We start from the raw sequence: 20,696 nt of genomic DNA on the forward strand, positions 1-20,696 counted from the left end.
TCCTGCACCTAAAATTTAGGAAGATTTTTTTTGTGGTGCCAAATATTAAGTATAATGATATTGAGACGATAGCCAAAAAAGAACTGCTCTCTTCCAACTATGTGTTTTTTTCAGCTTAGCCTTTGGATTTGAGGAAGAACATGTAAGTTTCGCATTATGTTGGTGACTACAAATTTTTTTATAAATCCCTATGGATTTGTTTTTACTCTGTCAAGTGACAGTCTGTCTTTCTCAGCAAGGGTTTTTGTGTTTGTTTGTGTTTTGGAGGAATAAGATTAGCCACAGATCCTACAGAGAAATCAACCAGAGACGGTGTCTCCCCTGACTCCTGAAAACACTGCGTGAAAGGGCAGTTTGCTACATTGTGCCTGAGGGTTGCTTGAACTAAGTTCTCCATCTTTGGTCAGAATTGAAAGATATTTCAATCCCGGTGATATTAAATGTTATTATGGCAATCTGTTCAGAAGGCAAAATAAACATTTGTAAAATCCTTTGATTTTTGTGTCTTGGTGTCTGTAAATTTTTCACCCCACTGGGATGAAAAATATTAAACTTCAATTTGTTCTGAGAAGGAAGTCACTCCTAATTAGGAAATGATACAAAACTCTTACTAAAACTTTCCTCAATTCTTAATAACTCCAGATCTTTCAGAGACTTGTAATTTTCATTAACTTTCCTAAAGGATAAACACACAGAGAGTAAACTATAATGTAAACAAGTTTCGTAAACAACAACAACAACAACAAAACAGTCACTGCAAACTTGGGAAGTAACCATTCTTTGTTACCAGAACAGGATTTCTTTTAGAAAATAGTTTATGAGGTCAGGTGCGATGGCTCATGCCTGTAATCCCAGCACTCTGGGAGGCTGAGGTGGGTGGATCACCTGAGGTCAGGAGTTTGAGACCAGCCTGGCCAACATGGTGAAACCCCATCTTCATTAAAAATACAAAAATTAGCCGGGTGTGGTGGTGTACACCTGTGGTCCCAGTTACTCGGGAGGCAGAGGCAGGAGAATCCCTTGAACCCAGGAGCTGGAGGTTGCAGTGAGCTAAGATCGTGTCACTGCACTCCAGCCTGGGCGACAGAGTGAGACTCAGTCTCAAAACAAAAAAAAAGTTATTCATTTAATCAAATCATATATTGTTATAGTATTACTGAGAGGGTAAAATCATTCTTTGCAAGAATTCCCCCACCATCCTCCCATCACCCCTGCAGTCAATCTTACAACAGAGGAATTGTAAAGTCTTCCTTACTTTCAGCTCCCAAGGCAAGACCTGAAAAAGCCTAGACTAATGTTTGGCAAGGAATAAAGCCTCAAAATAGTTTATCAATCTCTTTTTCAGTTTTTTTCTAATATCCATATCCCAGCAGCCACTGACTCTGCTGTTTACTCCTGGAGTAACAGTTAGGTGTTTGGGAGTGGGAGGGAGGGGTGGGCTGACACAATAAAACTGATGCAGGCCACAGGGTCCTGGAAGGAGATGAGAGGGGCTTAGGTTACTTCACCCAACCAAGTCCTGTGGCCTCACCAACATAAACATGGAGTTAATTCAATCAGCACAGGCTTAATGGTTCTGTAATTTTGAGAAAATCTTAGTGTCTCCTTTGAAATACTTCATATTTTTCTCACTCTTCAGAATAAAAAAAACATATATTGATAAGGTTAAAGTTACTGGTAAGAATGCGAGACTGTAAGAAACAGTCTCTAATGCAATTTCGTTTCGAAATGTCTTACTTAAATTGCATTTACTTGTCTGTCTATAACAGGCTTTTGTTCATGCTCAATCAAAAACAGCAATTTGAAATGTGTGTTTATTTATTTTTGGATTTCCACTGCAGAATATGATTTATTTCTGTTCCGGCCCATGGCAAATTCCTGCACCTGTTTGAGGGAGACCCCACTAATCACTTTTTCCACATGTCTAGCTCCTCCCAAGTCTTTTCTCTTCTACACCCAAAAGATGAACTTTCAATTTAAAAGCAAAATGTGACATTTTTATGCCTAAGAATACTTTTGCCATTTGGTAGGATGTTTTAACTCATTACCATTCTACATTCAGTGCGTATCTATCTACATCAGTAATTCTATTTTGAGGCAGGTTTATTTTATTTTAAACTGAAGTTTTATTATTTTAATGGTTCTGTTTCTGGATTTTTCACACTCCCAAAAGACGTGCTTACCATAATGTACCTTGTCCCATGCTCGGGTCTAGTTGGGAGGGGGACATACAACCATGTCTATTGCTTTTTCTCCCAACACCTATCCTTCCCTTTACGTTGGAGGTCCTATATCATCTGGGAAACTGAAAGATCCCTTTTAGATTTTCAAAAATGGGCACTGTTCTCTCAAAATAATAACCTTATTGTTCCTCTTAGTTGTGCCTTAAAAATGTATGAATTTTCTTTGCTTAATAAATTGCAGATTAACCTCTCTCAAATTCACATTTTTTTCTACAAAAAGGCAGGTTCCAAAGAGTGCTATAGTACTATAAATTACTGCTATTACGTGCCCTCATTTTATTGCAAAATCAATCATGAAAATGTAAACATGTTTACCACTTTCAATGACCTTTAGTTGGCTTTTAATTCTCTGGTCATTCACTGGCTATGGTAAACGCTACATGGACTCAAAATAGATTTTTATGATCTTACAAAATCTTTATTTTTTGTTGTTGTGCCACATTTATTGAAAACATTACAGCATTGTAGAAAGAATCAAACAGCCGTCAGAGGCATTTTGAAATTCATCCCAACTGTAGGCTGAGTGATCGGCAGGTGGGACGGACTGCCAAAGTCCAAAAGCTTCAGCATTTCCTCAGTGTCAGGATCTACTTCAATGATCTCCTGATCCGGGACTGAGACCTTGGGAACATAATTGTCTCTCCTTTCTCTCTCCTTCTCCTGCAGCTTAATGGAAACACCTCTCAATGGGCCCCTCTGCATCTGCTTCATCAGATGCTTGACACAGCCTGCTATGTTATTACGGAGCTTCTTGCTGGGGATAATGGCCATCTCCTCACGCATGCATTTGTTTCTGTGGAAGTTGTTACCTACGCACATGTAATACTTTTGTATGATGACCCGGGCCGCCTTCTTCACAGTTTTGGTGTGAACGTGCCCCATGTTGGCAGGTCCTTGGTAAAAGAAGAATTCTTATTTTAATGCTATCTGTGGAGTCCTAACTGAGGAGAAAGGGTCAGGCTGGCAGGAGAACAGGAAAGCAAAGAGAAAACAGCAGATAAGCTATGTGTCTGCCTTTCTTTTTGGTCTGGGACATGTAGCCCTCTTGTTCAGCTAACTCACAATCTTCCTGTTCTCAACTATCACCACACCCTCGGCTGATAGAAAAATGCAAGTTAGCTCACGGCAGCCTTGGCCTCATCAGTACTGTGCAAAGCCCTCTTCTGCACAACCACAGGCACCATTTTGTAATCAACCCAGCAATATTTTCTCAAGAAATAATAATAAACTAGAAGGATGTAAATGAGAACCTCATTCTTTCTTTCTTACATTAATCAATATTTTTAATGATTTTAAAGACTGTATATGTGTGTGTGTGTGTGTATATATATTCATCTATGTCACTAATAAAAGAGAAAGAAGGTCCAGTGATCTGCTGATAAAACTATATAATTGACTCTGTTACATGATTGCTTGTACAAAGACTGACTTCACATCATCTGAAGTTATTCTTAACTCATTCTCCTTGAAATATTATTGCTTCATTCTATATTAAATATATGCATACAATTCGATTTATCCATTGATCTTTTTATATACTTTTTTTTTTTTTTTTGAGACGGAGTCTCGCTCTGTCGCCCAGGCTGGAGTGCAGTGGCCGGATCTCAGCTCACTGCAAGCTCCGCCTCCCGGGTTCCCGCCATTCTCCTGCCTCAGCCTACCGAGTAGCTGGGACTACAGGCGCCCACAACCGCGCCCGGCTAATTTTTTGTATTTTTAGTAGAGACGAGGTTTCACCGTGGTCTCGATCTCCTGACCTTGTGATCCGCCCGCCTCGGCCTCCCAAAGTGCTGGGATTACAGGCGTGAGCCACCGCGCCTGGCCGATCTTTTTATATACTTTTAAGAGAGAAAAAGCAAGTGTCGTGTCTCATGGGCACATAATATTTTTCATTTATTTATTCAACAAATAATTATTGAATGCTTGTTATTAGTGGATATGCTTCTCAATAATAAGAAACAGTGAAAAACAAGACATCTCTGCCTTATATTCCAGAGAGGAGAGACAGGCAATAAACAAGAAATATAACTAAGTTCATTATATAACATGTCATAAAATGACAAGTGTTATTTTTAAAAAGGCACAGCCAGGGAGATCAAGAGTACCATAAGATTGGGAGTTAGATTTTGCCATTTTAAATGCTGTGATCAGGGTAGACCTCATTGAGAAGCTGACAGATGAGCAAAGGTTTAAGGTAGCGAGGAAGTTAGCTATCAGAACATCTGCAGAAGAACAATACAGGAGAAGATGATAAACGGTGTGAAGGCTTCAAGTCAAATAGAAAGATTCTCAACTACCAAAGAAAAGCAAGGAGCTCAGTATGACTGAGGTGGTGAAGGTAGAAGATTCATCAGGGGATCCCGGGGTTTGTATGTCCAGGTATGGAACATTTCATTCTCCTGAGCAAAACTTCCATTGATGATTCACTAAGAGCAAGAAAGAAGACTAGTCTGGAATGACTTAGAATGAACACACCGGTGTTTCTGTAAATAGAATTATATGATTTGTAATGTGTTTGTGTATACGTGTGTGTGTGTGTGTGTGGCATCTTTTGTTCTATATTCGTGGGATTCATTGATGCTGAGGCAGTTAACATTATTCTATTTCATCGAAAAACACTATATGGTTATAATTGTACGAATATGCCACAATTTACATATCCTATTGTGAGACATTTGAGTTGTTTCAATTTGGAGCTGTTATAAATAATGCAACTGCAAATGTTCTTACGCGTGACTTTTTGCACATTTACTGTCACTCTCCTGGGTATTTATGTAGCGGTAAAAATTGCTGGGACAGAGGTCATGTGGATGGTGAATTCTAGTAGATAGTGATGACTCATTTTCACAATTGGATGAGAGATCCGGTTGCTCCACATCCCCACTAAAACTTGGCATTATGAATCTTAACTTTAAACATTTTGGAGGATATGTAGAGGATTTCATTGTGGTATTAATTTTCATGTCTCTGGAGACCAAGTAACTTTTCATATGTTTATTAGCTATTTGGATATTCTTTTGTGTAAGGTGCTAGGTCTTTTTCTAATTTATTTCTGGAAGTCTTCAATATATTCTGGGTATAAGCACTTGTCAATTATATATACAGAAAATATCTCTTTCTTCTCTATGACTTTTCCTTTCACTCTCCTAATAATGTTTTGAATGAATAAAAATTTTAATTCTAGTATAAAAAAAGAAGACTGGGCTGGTACAAGATTATTTTGCCACTAGGGCAGTTTTTAATAATGTGTATAGAAGGAAGCGTGATTGCAGTATGACTAAAGCAGTCTGGTGGAATTACAGCTCAGTTGACAAGCCCACTGGCCTGATCTCTGAACATTAATATAGTGTCATATTAAGTGTGAGTCTTTCCAATAAGACAAAAAGCACATTCATCATATTCTTTTTATCATTTGTTCTGCCTCTCGGTATCCATGCAGGGAAATACTTGAAGGATGGAAATATGGTCTGTAATCTCCTGATTTTTCCAGCCTGTTCTCTGCCAGCCCAAGTATTCACAAGGAGAGAAAATGTACAGGATTAATCAGCATATTAACATGGTAGATAAATTTTACAATGAAGATTCCTGATTTTTTTGTTTATTAAAAGTATTGCTATTCACATCCCTTATGTGCTAATACATGCATTAATTTCATTCCACATATGCCAATGATTCCAACTCTGCCTCCCCCAGTATATACTCCAGTGGCAAGGATACTTTCAGTCTCAACCCACTCAAAGTTGCTCAATGCTTTGTAAACACAGTTCTCTTTGAAAATAAAGTTGGTTTAGAAACATGTCCAAAGGTAATAATGTCTTTTGTAGAGTTCCTTTGAAAAGTAGCTTTATTTTGGATCATTTGAAAAATGTGCCATACAATTAATGTGTCAAAACTATTTGCAATTACGAAGTCAACTTTTTTCACATGTATCTTTTCTCTTCTAGTCCCTATATTTATGGCTATAATTACAGTCATAACTTAGCTTTTGTCTTGTCTTTTTCATTGAAGTTTTTGATGTTGTGATGACATCTTCAGGTTTATCACTTTTGATAAACACATACTATTTGTTGGGGCACTATGACATTTATCTTTGACTTTGACATTTGGCTAAAATCTTTTAGGTACAGTCAACTTTGCCCTCAGTTTATGTCTATGTCATTTCTGGGATCCTTGAAATTGTGCATGATCAATAATCCTATGATTGTTGTAACTAATGATATAAAATCACTGTCATCATGCTGTAATATAATCACGGCATAACTTATGAGTTGATTTTAATATAAATTTTCTCTTTCACTTATAATATGTATTTTAGATGTATCTTGGAGCGAAAAACACCTTGCTTATCTCTTACAAAAAGACAAATCAAAATACTGATATTTGCACAAATGCTCTTAATCAAAGCATCATAAGCCCAGTGTAGGTATAATATACCCATCTGTCTTAAAACAATTTCTGGTATAAGAAAAACATTATGCTAGAAATGGATTCTTTTGGCCTGTTCTGAAATTTTCTGTATTCATACATATTGTAGAGGTGACAGAAATGATTACAATTCACACTTAAAATTCCCCTCTTCTCCTTTCCAGCTCTTGTCAATGTTGTATTCCCCCTGAGAGTTCCGTAAGAATAAAGCAGAAATCATGGAAAGAAATGTCAAAGCAGGGCTGTCTTACTTCATCTCGGTAACAAATATCCGGCAAAACTCTTTATCTTAGAATTGCAGTGTGGGAGAGTCATCCCGGGAATATATATTAGTGAGTTTATTGAAATTAAAAATAATGCAACATGTTTTCCTGTAAGAAATAAGTCCAGTTTGAATGGTTATTTTGACAATAAGGACTGGCTTTGCAAGTCAGGTTACTGGTGGAGACTTTCATTAAATGAAATGAACTAAATGTGCAGGTTATGGCTCTGATCAGATAAAAGCCTTTTATGAGGCTTTATATTGACAAAGTATATTAAAATATATGATATTTCAAAATTTCCAAACTTTCTGAGTATATTTGGTAAAAGCTGTGTTTTTAAGTAAGAAAGTAATGATTGGTGGCCATTTATAAGTCCTTTTAAGCCTTTATTGAATACTTTCTAGGAACCGAGAATAAGAATGATCATAACGGCTGATTTCCAAATCCTGTTGCAATTGACCTGGTTTAGCACTTTGCTTTCAATAAAGTTACAGAGGATTTATCAGCTGATAGATAATTGAAAGTAATTTTTAATGATTATAATGTGACCTTTGGCTTATAACATGGAAGCCTAAATATTTAGATAACATTGTTATAATTGAATGTCCCATATTTCTATTTCTCTCTTTATGTGAACAGGTTTTCTTAGTGCTTACATCTATACAATAGAAAACAGAATAGCAATATTCTAGAATTGAAATAGAGCAGAGTAGAAAAAATAGAGAATAGATGAAACTTGTTTTAATCCAGCAATAAGCAATATTCATCCAAGAATACACAATCTTATTTGAGGGAGCCAGCTGGAATATATGATTTATTTCGCTAAAAAATTATTTTTGAACAAAATGTTCTCATTTTTAGTATCTATTAAGGTTGTAGTCGATATATATATATAATTTTATAAATAGCGTATTGATAATAATTTTAATGATAATGCAATCTAGAAAACATTTATTACTAATTAGAACTTTACAGGCTCAAGAATATTTTTTATAATAATCTTTGATGATCTTTAGTTGCAGAAACATATAATAGGGCGATCAATAAAATGTATTGAAGTATGTAACTCCAGGATAAAATTACCTGAGGAAGTAGAATGAAAATACAAGACTAAAAAGAAACAAGAGCGATATAAAGTTTCCTGCTGGGGAAAAAAGTGTTCAAGTGTGTTTTACAGGAATGGTGGTGGGCAAAAAAATCACTGCAGTGTCTACATTTCATCGGATACATTTAAAAAGTGGTATTGCATTTTATTTTTTAAATATCAGTATTATACTACACTTACCATCTTGATAATGGTGAAAATTTTAGATGTCAGGTATATGTGAGATATTACATGTTTAATAAAATTCTTTTAAGGAATACAAGGAAAATGTTTGAAGATCCCAAAAGTATAGAAGCCTTAGCTGACAGTGCTGAGAAAGTATTGTGTTTACCCTATAATGTCAAATATTTCAAATGCATCCACTAAAATTTTTAATTAAAAATTAAAATGATAAAATTCTGATAATTCTTGAGATTTATTCTTCTATTCCAGAAGTTCGAACTGTGATGACAATTTTTGCTTCATGCCTACGAAAAAGGATTTTATGTTTAGTCATTCAGCATTTGGTCAAATACAGGTTTGGTGCATATCTAAAAAGGATAGTCATGCCTGGAAAAAGTAATATAGAGACCTCTTAAAAGTCATTTACTGCTTACTGTAGGTTAATTTATCCCATATTAAGCTGATAGACAATAAGCACATTTATGGTAATTTAGGGGTGAGGGTGGGAGTTGGGAAGAGCTGGGAAGATGAGTGGAAGTAAGAGAGCATACAAATGGAGCCAAAATAAAGCAGAAGAGTTTTACAATCACCCAAGCAAGTATTTGTCAACTACCAAGGGCTAACACAATGTATTATACTACAGTTTATTCTATTTGACTTGGCATTTTTTTAGCCATAGCTTATCATCGTTGGAATTTTAATAGCTTACATATCTACAGTTTTGCAGTTCACCAACAGTTGTCACATACATCATCTTTACTTCTCCATCACTCTTCCAGGTCATATAGAAAAGGGTACGTGAAGATCTGCCTAGCCCCAATTTAGAAGGGAACACAATAAAATATTCCCCATTCTCAGAAGTGCCCATTTCTCTTCACATCTTATTTTATAGATGAAATCAGTTCTTTATTCAAAATGTGCAGACTTCAATTTTATAAGGCCCTAGTTTTATTAATTTAACAATGGGACCTTTCCTCTTTTCAGTGTTCCATAAAAATAAATTCTAACATCTGAATCCCCCTTGGAAAGCAAACAGGATGATGCATCACTGTTGATAAAATATTTTCTATCCCTCAGGATAAAATTAAATAAGAATGTTCATCAAAGAGACATCATTTTCTTAGACAACAACATAAGTTAATTGGGTTTATATTCTAGATGTTGAATGAACTAAGAAATAGTAATTATATATTACATACGTTGTTATACCCAATGAACAGCCCTTTTTAAAATAATAAACATAAGAATGCCTATACAAATCAAAAGTGAATCTTTCAAGCAATGGAGAGGTTGCTCCCAAACTTATTTTATTTAAAATTCTGTGACAGATTTCTTTTCCGTGTTTCAGTGAAGAGCCAGTTAGGATGAATCTTGGGTGAAGAATATATGTCATGCTCCCTAGATTACCAGAACATATTTGGGATATGGATTTACATTAATACCTCTTTTAAAAAATGCAAGAATATTGGTTTATTTCATCAAAACATGTAATTTATTTTGTATTTTCATGAAAATAGTTTTAAAACTGATTAATGACCTGAGCTAGTGGTAGCCTCAAACTACTATTTTTCAGGAATTTAGAAAATTTGGGAAAGTGGATAAAATAATACCTATAGTCATGAAAATTATCTGGAATTGATTTTTTTTATGCTGGAAGTAGTTAATATGTTACAAAAATAAATGATTGGCGGTTTACTTTCACTGCCCAACAGATGAAATAAAAACCAGTGAGCCGGAGCAAGAACAGGGTTAAAAGAATCAAGGGCTCAGACTCCCATTCTGCCCTCCTCCTTTCTGCACCGTAATGAGAAATCAACTGCCCCAGCCAGTCTTGATCCTGCTTTTCCTCCTCCTTCCCAGTGATGCTTCAGCTGCTGCAGAACCGTAAGCACTATTTCCAGAAACTTATATTGTCCTCCTTTTTTCCCATTGTATTATCTCTTTGATCTGTGTTTCCTAATTCCCTACACAATTTTCTGCTGTCAAAAGGACCAGGAAGGATCAGCAAGTCATTACTACTCACATGGAAAGAGACATCCTCCAATTTCAGGAAGCTCACAGACATAAGGCAGCAACATCTATGAAACATTTACCAAAAAAGAATATAGAATTCCTACCCAAAAAGGGATACATTTTTTATTGATTCATAAAATGGATTGCACGTCGTGACAATTGTGAAATGACTCAGTATCTGTGTTTTCCTCAAGTCAGGGATTGCCAGGATGAATGTATGCTCAACAGACAAGCCAGGATTTGTGTGTCAGTTCACTCAATCCTTTGGCACACCTTTAGGAGCTGGCATTAGGTCTTGGGAATCTACAGATTAACAAAATTCAGACGCTGCCCTCAACATCTCACAGTATGGAAAAGTAGAGAGATGGTGCACAGAGAATGAACTGTAGAAGAAAAACAGAAGCAGGCATTGCAGGATTCTGTCAGAATACTTCCAAAGAAAGCTCCCTCTTCATGAGGCCTGATGGAAGAGAGAGGGCTTCACCAAATTCTGCACAGAGAAAGTCACTTTTGAGATAAGTCTTATGAAGCAAACAGAAGTTTCCAGGTAGTCAGGGACACTCAGGAAGAGAGAGAAGAGTGTGCACATGTACAGCATCCCCAGATGTAGCGTGCCTGGGTGACTGTGAGAGGCAATTGGTGAGAGGAGAGTGGTATTTTCTTCCGGGTGTCTATGGCAGTATGTCTGGTGATTAGCCTAGCTCAGTTTGCCTTGTCTCCATCACCAAAGAGCTAAAGAAAGAAAAGATATTTTTGCTCCCATGGTCGTAGTGCAAAGCAATTCAGTTTCTCCCCAGGTATTAAATGTTACATTTTTCCTAGTTTCCTGGAACAAAGAGATTTGTAGTAACATTCATGCAAAACCCAAGACCACATGCAGAGAGGTCCTTAATGCTTTCAATGATGATTTGTGGGTTGATTCACATTTTGAAATTTTGAAATTTTTATCCAAAATACATAACAACTCATGGATTGCTTACCCATGGCTATTGACAGGTTTTCTAATATTATGTGGGTGAGTATTTCCACAACAGAAGAGAAGCATATCTGGGGTTTAATTTGTGATTTTCTCAGTTCCTCGGATCTTTTGGGTTGGCCTTTGGAGAATACACTCCTGCTGAAATCTGTCTCTGTTCTATGATTGGTGACAAAAGCAAAAATTACTTAGAAAATGCCCATAATAATGATGTCTTTTTGACCCTTCCATAGTTAATCTGGACTTCTCCCCTCCACAGGCAGTACCTAGTGCTAGTCCCATCGCACCTCTACACTGGAGTTCCTGAAAAGGCCTGTGTCATCCTTAATCACCTGAATGAGACGGTGGCACTGAAAGTAACTCTGAGGTACGAAATGCAGAACAGTCCCCTCTTCACAGACCTGGTGACGAAGAGGAACTATTTCTACTGCAGTTCCTTCACGGTCAGTACTGCTCCTTGAAATAAGGGAGCTGGAAAGAGAAAGAGCATATTATATTAGCTGATACCTTTGGTTCTGATCCTTTGAAAATAAAAATGCATAATGAAAGAAAAATGAGAAATACAGAGTGAATCTCAATTTACATTTTCTTTTTTTTTTTTGAGACAGAGTCTTGCTCTGTCACCCAGGCTAGAGTGCAGTGGCATGGTCTCGGCTCACTGCACTCCACCTCCCGGGTTCATGCCATTTTCCTGCCTCAGCCTCCCAAGTAGCTGGGACTACAGGCGCCCGCCACCATGCCCAGCTAATTTTTGTATTTTTAGTAGAGATGGGATTTCACCATGTTAGCCAGGATGGTCTCGATCTCCTGACCTTGTGATCCACCCACCTTGGCCTCCCAAAATGCTGGGATTACAGTCATGAGCCACCATGCCCGGCCTCAATTTAGATTTTAAGAATGGAAGTTCTACTGAATATGCTCACATGATATTTACAAACAAGTGTCATGCATAAAATTTAACAGTAGTTATAGAAAGGATTTAATCTGATCTTAAATTTCTGAGGTAAATAATATTCATGCCATTACAGATAGAAACACTGAGATTTATAAAGTCAAATAACTTATATAAGATCTCACCAATGGTTGATAGTGGATGTATTATCCTTTTAATCTTTTACTACTTAAGGTATTAATTGTTTAATCATACATGACTACCACAAATAATAACATAAAATTTTTTTTGAGACAGGGTCTCTTTCTGGCACCCAGGCTGGAGTGCAGTAGTGCCATCAAGGCTCACTGCAACCTTGGCCTCCCAGGTTCAGTTGATCCTCCTACCTCAGCCTCCGAGTAGCTGATAGTATAGCTGGTCTTGAACTCCTGCGCTCAAGCAATCTGCCCACCTTGGCCTCCCAAAGTGCCGGGACTATAGGCATGAGCCACTGTGCCTGGCCGTATAATATATAATGTTGTTGACCTTTGAAAAATAAAATTTAATTATTATTTTAATATCACCCTTTTGCTGTGAAAATGTAAGCATCCCATTTCAGTCATAACTGGCTTGAAAGAATTAGCTCATCTTACTGCAATATTTTCTCCTTCAATCATGTTACTGTCATGTTACAACATCATAATAATCTACTTTTAAAACAAGGAGCATAATCCTTGACTTTGTCCCTTACTAATTCTCAGGGACCAACCAGGAAGACAGAAACTCCTAATGGCTGAGAAATTCAGAAATAAGTCTGGGCAGATTCTTCAGCTCATTTCTGTTTTACAGATTCCAGAATTACCATCTTCCTGGTTGGTCATTGCTGTGGAGGTAAAGGGGGCGACTCTGCATTTCACAAAGAGCAAATCAATCCATGTAACTACAGCAGAGAACCTAGTCTTTGTCCAGACAGACAAATCCATATACAAACCAGGACAAACAGGTATGAGGAATCAAATGAGCAAGGGGAACTTTGGGAGAAGGGAGGAGCTTCTTTATTACTTTATTCTGCAATCCTGGGAATTCAGGCATGCTGTTACTACCCCAGGCTCCACTGAGAGATTTCACAGGAAAATACCTCTGTTTCAGTGAAATTCCGTGTTGTCTCTATGGATGTCAGTTTCCACCCTTTGGATGAAATGGTGAGTCTCGTAACGACGGGTGACGGTTGAGGGAAAATATAAGGCCTATTCTTTTAGGAAATTTAAGACTAATTAAAGAGGTATTTTAAACCCACCACAGGAAGATCTCATAAGAATATCTCTGCTAGAAGAATAAGGGAGGTCAGAATCAAGGCACTCGATAAACCGCATTCTTAAAATGAATTCAGTATGCACTTGAAGTTGTCCTTTTAAAGATTCTAGTTACTTTCATTAAATAAATGTGTGAATTTGATTTCCCTCTTAAACAAATATCATCTGTGAAATAATAATAAGCTTATTATTCGGACCTTTTTATCTAAATAGGTTTCCTCAATTGTATGTTATTTAACAATAGGGAAGTCATGACTTCTTGAAAGATGTATGTCCCAAGCTAAACATATAAAGTGCTGTGAACCAAATGGGGTATTTCCTCATTTGGAATATACAGACTCACCTCCTCTGGCCCATATACTCTGTCAGTGCTGGTGTCATGGTTTTCTCCTTCTATATTCTACCACGTGCTCATACTATCTTTTTTCTTTCCAGTTTCCAGTGGTTTATATTGAGGTAAGTGGTATATTGTACATTACAACTGGAATGAGGACTCTCTACAAGTTACATTAAATTGCATCTGTCCCTTCCCTCATCATTTCACCAAAGCTAAACAAATACTGTTTTTCTGTCCACCTTAAATTCTAAGTGGATAAGATGTAAATGCAGGAACATTTCTTGAGATGACTCGTCCAATATTTCTGACCAAAATAAACATACATAATACCAAAAAGAGGCATCAGTATGAAATGTTATCTGTAATATCTCATAGCTAGCAAACTTTTTGCCCTTATCTCAGGCTGGAATTCCTATAAAACTTTGTTAATACCTTTGGGCCAATTTACCAACCATCTGTGATACAGCTGCCTATGTCGTTCTTACCTGCTAAGCTGCTCTTCTACTCAAAGTTATATATTTCAGTTGTTTCTATGAACTCATCATATTTTCACCTATAGGACCCCATGAAGAACCGAATTTTCCAAAGGCAAGGTCTCAAATTGCAAGGGGGACTCAACCAACTCTCTTTCCCGCTATCAGTGGAGCCCATTCTGGGTTCCTACAAGATCATGCTGCAGAAAGAGTCAGGGAAGAAAATAGAGCGCTCATTTGAGGTGAATGAATATGGTAAGAATGCTCTATGTGTAAGGCATTTATAACATCAGAGTATTTAAGATTAGATAATTTTCACATATAGGTAAGAATCAAAGGTCTAGCATACAATAGTTGAAAATTAGCAAGCTTTTAAATTTACCCATATATTTGCTAAGTGCTTTTTATGCACTACCTCATTTAATTCTCACAATGCCCCTCTGGGGCAGATACTATTATTATTCCCATTTTGCAAATAAGCGTATCAGTACTGGAAAAGTTAGTAACTTAAAAAAATCACAGACTCATGGCCTGGCGCGGTGGCTCAAGCCTGTAATCCCAGCACTTTGGGAGGCCGAGACGGGCGGATCATGAGATCAGCAGATCGAGACCAGCCTGGCTAACACGGTGAAACCTCGTCTCTACTAAAAAAATACAAAAAACTAGCCAGGCAAGGTGGCGGGCGCCTGTAGTCCCAGCTACTCGGGAGCCTGAGGCAGGAGAATGGCCGGAACCCGGGAGGCGGAGCTTGCAGTGAGCTGAGATCCGGCCACTGCACTACAGCCTGGGCGACAGAGCGAGACCCCGTCTCAAAAAAAAAAAAAAAAAAAAAAAAATCACAGAGTCATTAAGGGGTAAGAAAGATTTGAATTGATACTCAAACATAACTTGTTAACCAATACTTTGTGTCAGCTACATACACTATATGTCTGTTTTTTATATTTTATAATTGAAAGTATTTCCTGGGGTTATTGTATGGTTGTCTATAACCTACACCTACACTACTCTAATCAACTACGATTCCTAAACCATATAATTTAGTAATCAACTAAACTATAGTTCAACTAAGTATAGTAATCAACTAAACTTTAACACACTTGATTTAGTCAGTACTCAACCATAGTTGATTACTAAGTCAGACATTAAGCCATCTTATTAGTTATCAGTTACGTGAATTTTGTAATGTAAATTAAATATTTTATGCCATGACTGAGAAGTCCTATCACAAAACGTGGTTCCCAAAATTCATCAGAACTGCCATCAAAATCACAGAATAGGATTGTATTATAGGAATAACACCTTACGAAACTGTGAGAGAAGCTAGAAAAGTAAGAGGCCATCAGGAGGAGTTGACAGATGAGAGAAAATTACTAGCCAGTTCTGAAGCATGATTAGGGGTGTATAAATGTGAGCTTGCAAAGGTCTGGGAAGCCAGGAACCCTCAGCTGCCCAAGTGCACCAACCATGCAGAGGAGCTGACAGAAGAATCTATGGAAGATTATTACCTCTGCACTCCACGTAGCTACCACTTTAGTAGGCTTGTAGCCAAGTGTCAGATGGTAGGCCTGAGACCTCTGTTAGTCAGCAGGGTTAGCATTTGGGAAGAAGAGCTCGGCATAGGGAGGGAAAGAATAAGAACACATTGCAACCTATTGGTCCCGCTTTACCACATTAACTGTGATGATCTTCAGGGACTAATCATGCTGCCTTCCCTCTATCTGGGAAATCTTGCACAAATTCAGAGAAAGAGAGGCTACGAAATGTACTATCAGGTTAACCAAGTGAACGAATGACTTCTCCTTCTCAGTACTGTCCCTATTGTAGCTGAAGTCGTTTCATGTGATCACGTGTTAAAGGTTCTGTCATAGCATCTATTGCTAATACTTGCAAGATCTCTGGCCCACTCTCACCTTTTTTTTTTTCTTTTTTATTAAAACAGTTTTGCCTAAATTTGAGGTCCAAGTAAAAATGCCCAAGGTTATTGGTTTTCTAGACGAAGAATTTGTGGTAACCACCTGTGCCTTGTGAGTTGCATTTTTTTTTCTGTCTCATTTCTATTTGCATACTCTATCTGAGGGGAGGTATTGTAAATAACAGTTACTAAACTTGGAAGTATTTTAATTAGGAGAGGAATAACTCTCTTTGTAGCTTGCCTCATAGTAGGGAGTAGGGACGGCAGCAGATGACACATCTGCTAATTGTAAAATCATTTACTGGACATTTGAAACGTGCCAGACAATGTTCTAAGTGCCTTATGCTTACTAACATTTTTATTCTGTAAGTAATCCTGTGAGATGGGGAGGATTATTATCCTCAATTTACAATGGGGAAACTATAACATTTAGAGAATAAGAAATTTGCTCACATTACTGCAGATAGTAAATGGTAGACTGGAATTTAAATCCAATGGTCTGGAGCCAGACCCCAAACTCTTCACCACTATTCTATATTGGTTCTGCAATTTAAATAGCAATCTAGCTTTATGAAGCATTTATGTATCCTAGACTCAGTGCTCAACTGAATCTAGGCCATCCAACTAAGGATCTCATGCTCATGCCTTCTGTGTCCAATTACCTCCCTTTTCTTCACTGCTTCTAATTAAACTATGGAAAGACACGGGAAATAGTTGGGAGGAAGCTAGGCTCAAGTCTTGGATGCACATGACAGAATTAAAAATCCATATTGTAGTTATTTCTTCCTTCGATTGCCTTTTAGTGCCTTTTAGTGCACTACGGCATCCTCCACACACACGAGATGAGTGTATGTCCCCTCTTGCTTTTGCGAGCAGCGTGAGCAACATGTTTTCATCCTTCTCACTAGACTCAGTGCTTTAAATTTTTCATCAGAGGGAAAGCCTTTTGATCCAGATTTGAAGATTCCAAAAGTAATTGAAATTTAGTAGATGATTTATGACTTTATCAGCACTTAAAGGAATTCAGGGGGAAAAAGAACTATAAAAAGAAGAAGCTTGGGGAACTGACCCTACACCTTATCTCCCCCATCATTTGGGTTAAAGCAATAGGTTTCAAACATCAGTGTTCATCAGAATCTAAGGGGTGAGGAGTGTGCTTACTTAAAACGCAGATTCTCTGGCCCCATGTCCAAAGATTCCAATCATACATCTGAGGAAAGTCTCAGAAATCTGCATGTTAACATGTATCCCAGATCATTTCAATGTTGGTGGTCCACAAAACACTTTTTTGAGAGACCACAAATTAGTTATGGCTTTGTGTCATATCCTTCTATCATATTAGGCAGAATCAAACTGAGTCATTATGTATAACATTTTTGTTTTATAGCTACTATTTTCCATCTAACTTCTCATTTATTTTCTTAAAGTGCTTATAAATCAAGGATAACGCAGAAATACACTCTCTACATAGTCTTAATATGTTGCCCTAAAACAATGTAGGAGGTGTTGTCAAAGCTGGAATCATGACCTAGATAATCTGACAGCTGAGAAAGAGGGAAATAGGACCATCTTACACTAAAACTGCAGCTAAGAGGGAAGAAAGCTCTGAGAAAAACTAAATCGGTAATTTTCCATTTGGAGTTGTTTCAAAAAGATTCTTCCAGTACTTTTTCTTAGAGTTATGGACAATTAAGATGCAGTCTCTCAGAATAAGTGTTTATAAAATGCAAATAATATGGAAGGTAATACAATTGCTTAAGGTGGATGTATGAATGGATCAAATCAGTTGAAGAAACATCAGTATTATTTATATCAAGTAGCTTTTTGCATGGCCACCTTATTGTTACAGGTACACATATGGAGAGCCTGTCCCTGGTATGGTGACACTTAGTGTATGCAGAAAACGTTCATTATACTGTTTCGGCTGCCACAACACACATTCACGAAGTATCTGCGAAGAATTCAGTCAACAGGTACGTGGAAATCACTCTCCTCAGGACACTAAAACCAAGGTTTTCTCTTCTCATGGATTACAATAATGAATACAATACAACAGAGAATAATGTTTGAAATACCCATCAAGCAAAATGGTGGAGTGGGGGAAAAATTGTAAGAAGGTCTGGCAGTGTTAAGGGCTCACTTGAGGGTTGAGTTCATGGGTGTCTAGTGGTATTTATTTGGTTAGTTTGGTAATTTCCTTCCAACAGCAATCAAAATGCCAGATATAAGGGCATAAAAGGACATGGAAGGATCCAAAGTTGGCTTTTATCAAACAGAAAACAGAAAAATATGTGTGGCAGGTGTTAAGAATTTGGCTAGTGGGAGAATCTAACGGCACGGCATGGAAAGTCAACTGCGCTGGAAGAATGTTAAACAAGTACAAGGCTGAAGAAAGGAAGACTTCGAAGGACAATGGATTAGAAGCCCAAAACATGTCAAGGAAGAAGTGGAATAAGAATAATTAAGGGAAACAGCTGAAAGTAGAATGTGATATATTAAAAAATAAAAGGCAAAAATTACTGATTCCAGAGGCAGAGTATGCAAACAGTCCAGGATGTGGCAGTATGAGCAGATGCTGTAGGGGTGATGCAGGGCAGGTAAGCCCCTACATGGGGGTTTAGCCCAAGAAAGTTCTTTTCTTCACCCAGGAAAGAATTCAAGGGCAAGCCAGAGGTGTTAGAGACAACAACGTTGACTGAAGCAGCAGTGTACAGCAGCAGCAGAGGTACTATAAGCAGTGTGCCCACAGTAGCAGCTCAAAGGAGTACTCTAGTCATATGTACACCCATTTTTAGTTACATGGAAATTAAGAGGCAGATTACGCAGAGATTTCCAGGAAAAAGGTGGTAACTTCTGAGCTGTCAGGCCATTGCCATGGAAAAGGGCATTAACTCTGGGTGTTGCCATGGCAACGGTAAACTGACGTGGCACACTGGTAGGTGTGTTTTATGGAAAGTAGCCTCCCCTGCATCTCTGTTTTAGTAAGTTCCCTCTTTGGTCCAGTGTCTGAGACCTGCTTCCAAAGTTGAGTCCCACCTCTTACCTCAAGGTTATGGAAAAGAAAGTTATCAAAGCTGCAGAGAGCAAATGAATGAGAGACCAGAATAACAAATATAATAATGAACACCAAGGCAGACACTGATAAGCAAGATACCATAAGAAGAATCTAGCTGCCCAAATCTGTAATGTATCAGGGAGGCTAGGATTAACTTCTATTTTCAAGTGAGTCATGACATCTATATAAAAATAAATACAATTCAATTTTATTATGCAATGAAGATTTTCATATAAATAAATTTAAAATGAAAACAAATCTTTATTAAAACATGTACCCCAACATTTAGTTTGAGAACTTGGTTATGGCGAGGATTCATCTATTTAAAAAATGTATATATTCCTATTAATATCCTAGATATTGAGAATATACAGTTAAGAACATAACAATCCTGGCTGGGTGCAGTGGCTTACACCTGTAATCCCAGCACTTAAGAGGCTGATGTGAGAAAATCGCTTGAGCCCGGGAGTTTGAGACCAACCTGTGCAATATAGTGAGACCCCCGCCTCTATAAAAAAATTTAAAAACCACCAGTGTGGTGGCACATACCTGTCGTCCCAACTACTTGGGAGGCTGAGGTAGGAGGATCACTTGAGTCCAGGAGGTTGAGGCTGCAGTGAGCCGTGATCATGGCCACTGCACTCTAGCCTGGGTAACAGAGTGAGACTCCGTCTCAAAAAAAAAAAAAAAAACCAACAACAACAACAACAAAACACATAGCAATCCTTAGTCAATATTTAGGTAATGGTGGTTATGAAAGCCTTCTCAGAATAGGTTATGTCTGAGTTAAGTTCTTGGCTAAGGTAAGAATGGGAGAAAGAAAATTATCATTTGAGGAACAACATATGCAAAGAGAATTACAAAATATCATGGCACGTTTGGAAAACGCTAGAAAGTTTCATATGGCAGAAATGGAATCCGTTTTCAGAAAAGAGGGGAGAAACCAAAGGTTGATAATGAATAAATCAATGATGAATGAAGAAACTTTATGTCATTCTTGGGCTTGGGAAAAGACAAGCACCAAAAGGATGGTCAGAACATTTGTTACATATATTTTTATGGCCAATAAAAAAGTTCTCATAAATTGACAGCAGACTTTTTAAGTAGCATATTGGAAGACCCGAGAATTCTCTTTCTTTCTCTTCAGACAGACACTGAAGGATGTTTCACACAACTCGTAAAAACTAAAATATTTCAGCTGAGACGAAAAGGGTATGACATGACAATACATGTGGAAGCCAAGGTCAAAGAGAAGGGAACTGGTTTGTATTATTTTTAAGTATTTATTAATGTGATACATATTTATCAAACTTCCATTCCATGTAAAACACTTTATAGTTTCTGGAGATTATGAAAATAACATGGTCCCTGCCCTCAAGGAATTAGGCATCTAAAAACAGAAATTAGGTGTGTCTGTGCACATAGCCATAATAAAATTTGTACGAGAAATACAAAAACGAGGGCCAAGTGAATATGAAGAGAGGTAATTAATTCTAGCATACCTTCTAGATCCCAAAGAAAACCTTATGGCTAAAATAGCATTTCAAC

At 37.5% G+C, this 20,696-nt stretch overlaps 2 protein-coding genes, 1 long non-coding RNA gene and 1 pseudogene across 4 annotated transcripts in view; 2 read left to right on the forward strand and 2 right to left on the reverse strand.

The window, feature by feature from the left end:
- LOC101000295 (ovostatin) overlaps nt 1-3,009 on the forward strand; it is a 161,157-nt gene extending 158,148 nt beyond the window's left edge. Inside the window, exon 36 of the transcript XR_004175992.1 lies at nt 2,910-3,009. The gene's annotated coding sequence lies outside the window, so the exon portion shown is untranslated. The remainder of the gene's footprint in view (nt 1-2,909) is intronic.
- On the reverse strand, nt 1,571-3,493 carry LOC108580887 (annotated as a pseudogene).
- A 5,195-nt stretch (nt 3,494-8,688) lies between these two features.
- The window catches only part of LOC100999246 (pregnancy zone protein-like), a 52,140-nt gene continuing 40,132 nt past the window's right edge, over nt 8,689-20,696 (forward strand). For both annotated transcript variants that reach the window (XM_021922006.2, XM_031650264.1), the window contains exons 1-9: nt 8,689-10,082; nt 11,447-11,630; nt 12,908-13,061; nt 13,208-13,260; nt 13,807-13,827; nt 14,268-14,436; nt 16,121-16,205; nt 17,943-18,066; nt 20,296-20,410. In XM_021922006.2, the coding sequence (XP_021777698.1) occupies nt 10,003-10,082; nt 11,447-11,630; nt 12,908-13,061; nt 13,208-13,260; nt 13,807-13,827; nt 14,268-14,436; nt 16,121-16,205; nt 17,943-18,066; nt 20,296-20,410 (985 nt within the window). In that variant the 5' untranslated portion in view covers nt 8,689-10,002. The remainder of the gene's footprint in view (nt 10,083-11,446; nt 11,631-12,907; nt 13,062-13,207; nt 13,261-13,806; nt 13,828-14,267; nt 14,437-16,120; nt 16,206-17,942; nt 18,067-20,295; nt 20,411-20,696) is intronic.
- Nucleotides 10,003-20,696, reverse strand: part of LOC100998887 — a 75,087-nt gene continuing 64,393 nt past the window's right edge. The window contains exons 6-7 of the long non-coding RNA XR_004176000.1: nt 11,520-11,658; nt 10,003-11,346 (exon numbers count right to left, since the gene is read on the reverse strand). This is a non-coding gene — a long non-coding RNA (uncharacterized LOC100998887). The remainder of the gene's footprint in view (nt 11,347-11,519; nt 11,659-20,696) is intronic.

Source organism: Papio anubis, chromosome 9 (assembly GCF_008728515.1).
Source record: "Papio anubis isolate 15944 chromosome 9, Panubis1.0, whole genome shotgun sequence".
NCBI classification, from domain to species: domain Eukaryota; kingdom Metazoa; phylum Chordata; class Mammalia; order Primates; family Cercopithecidae; genus Papio; species Papio anubis.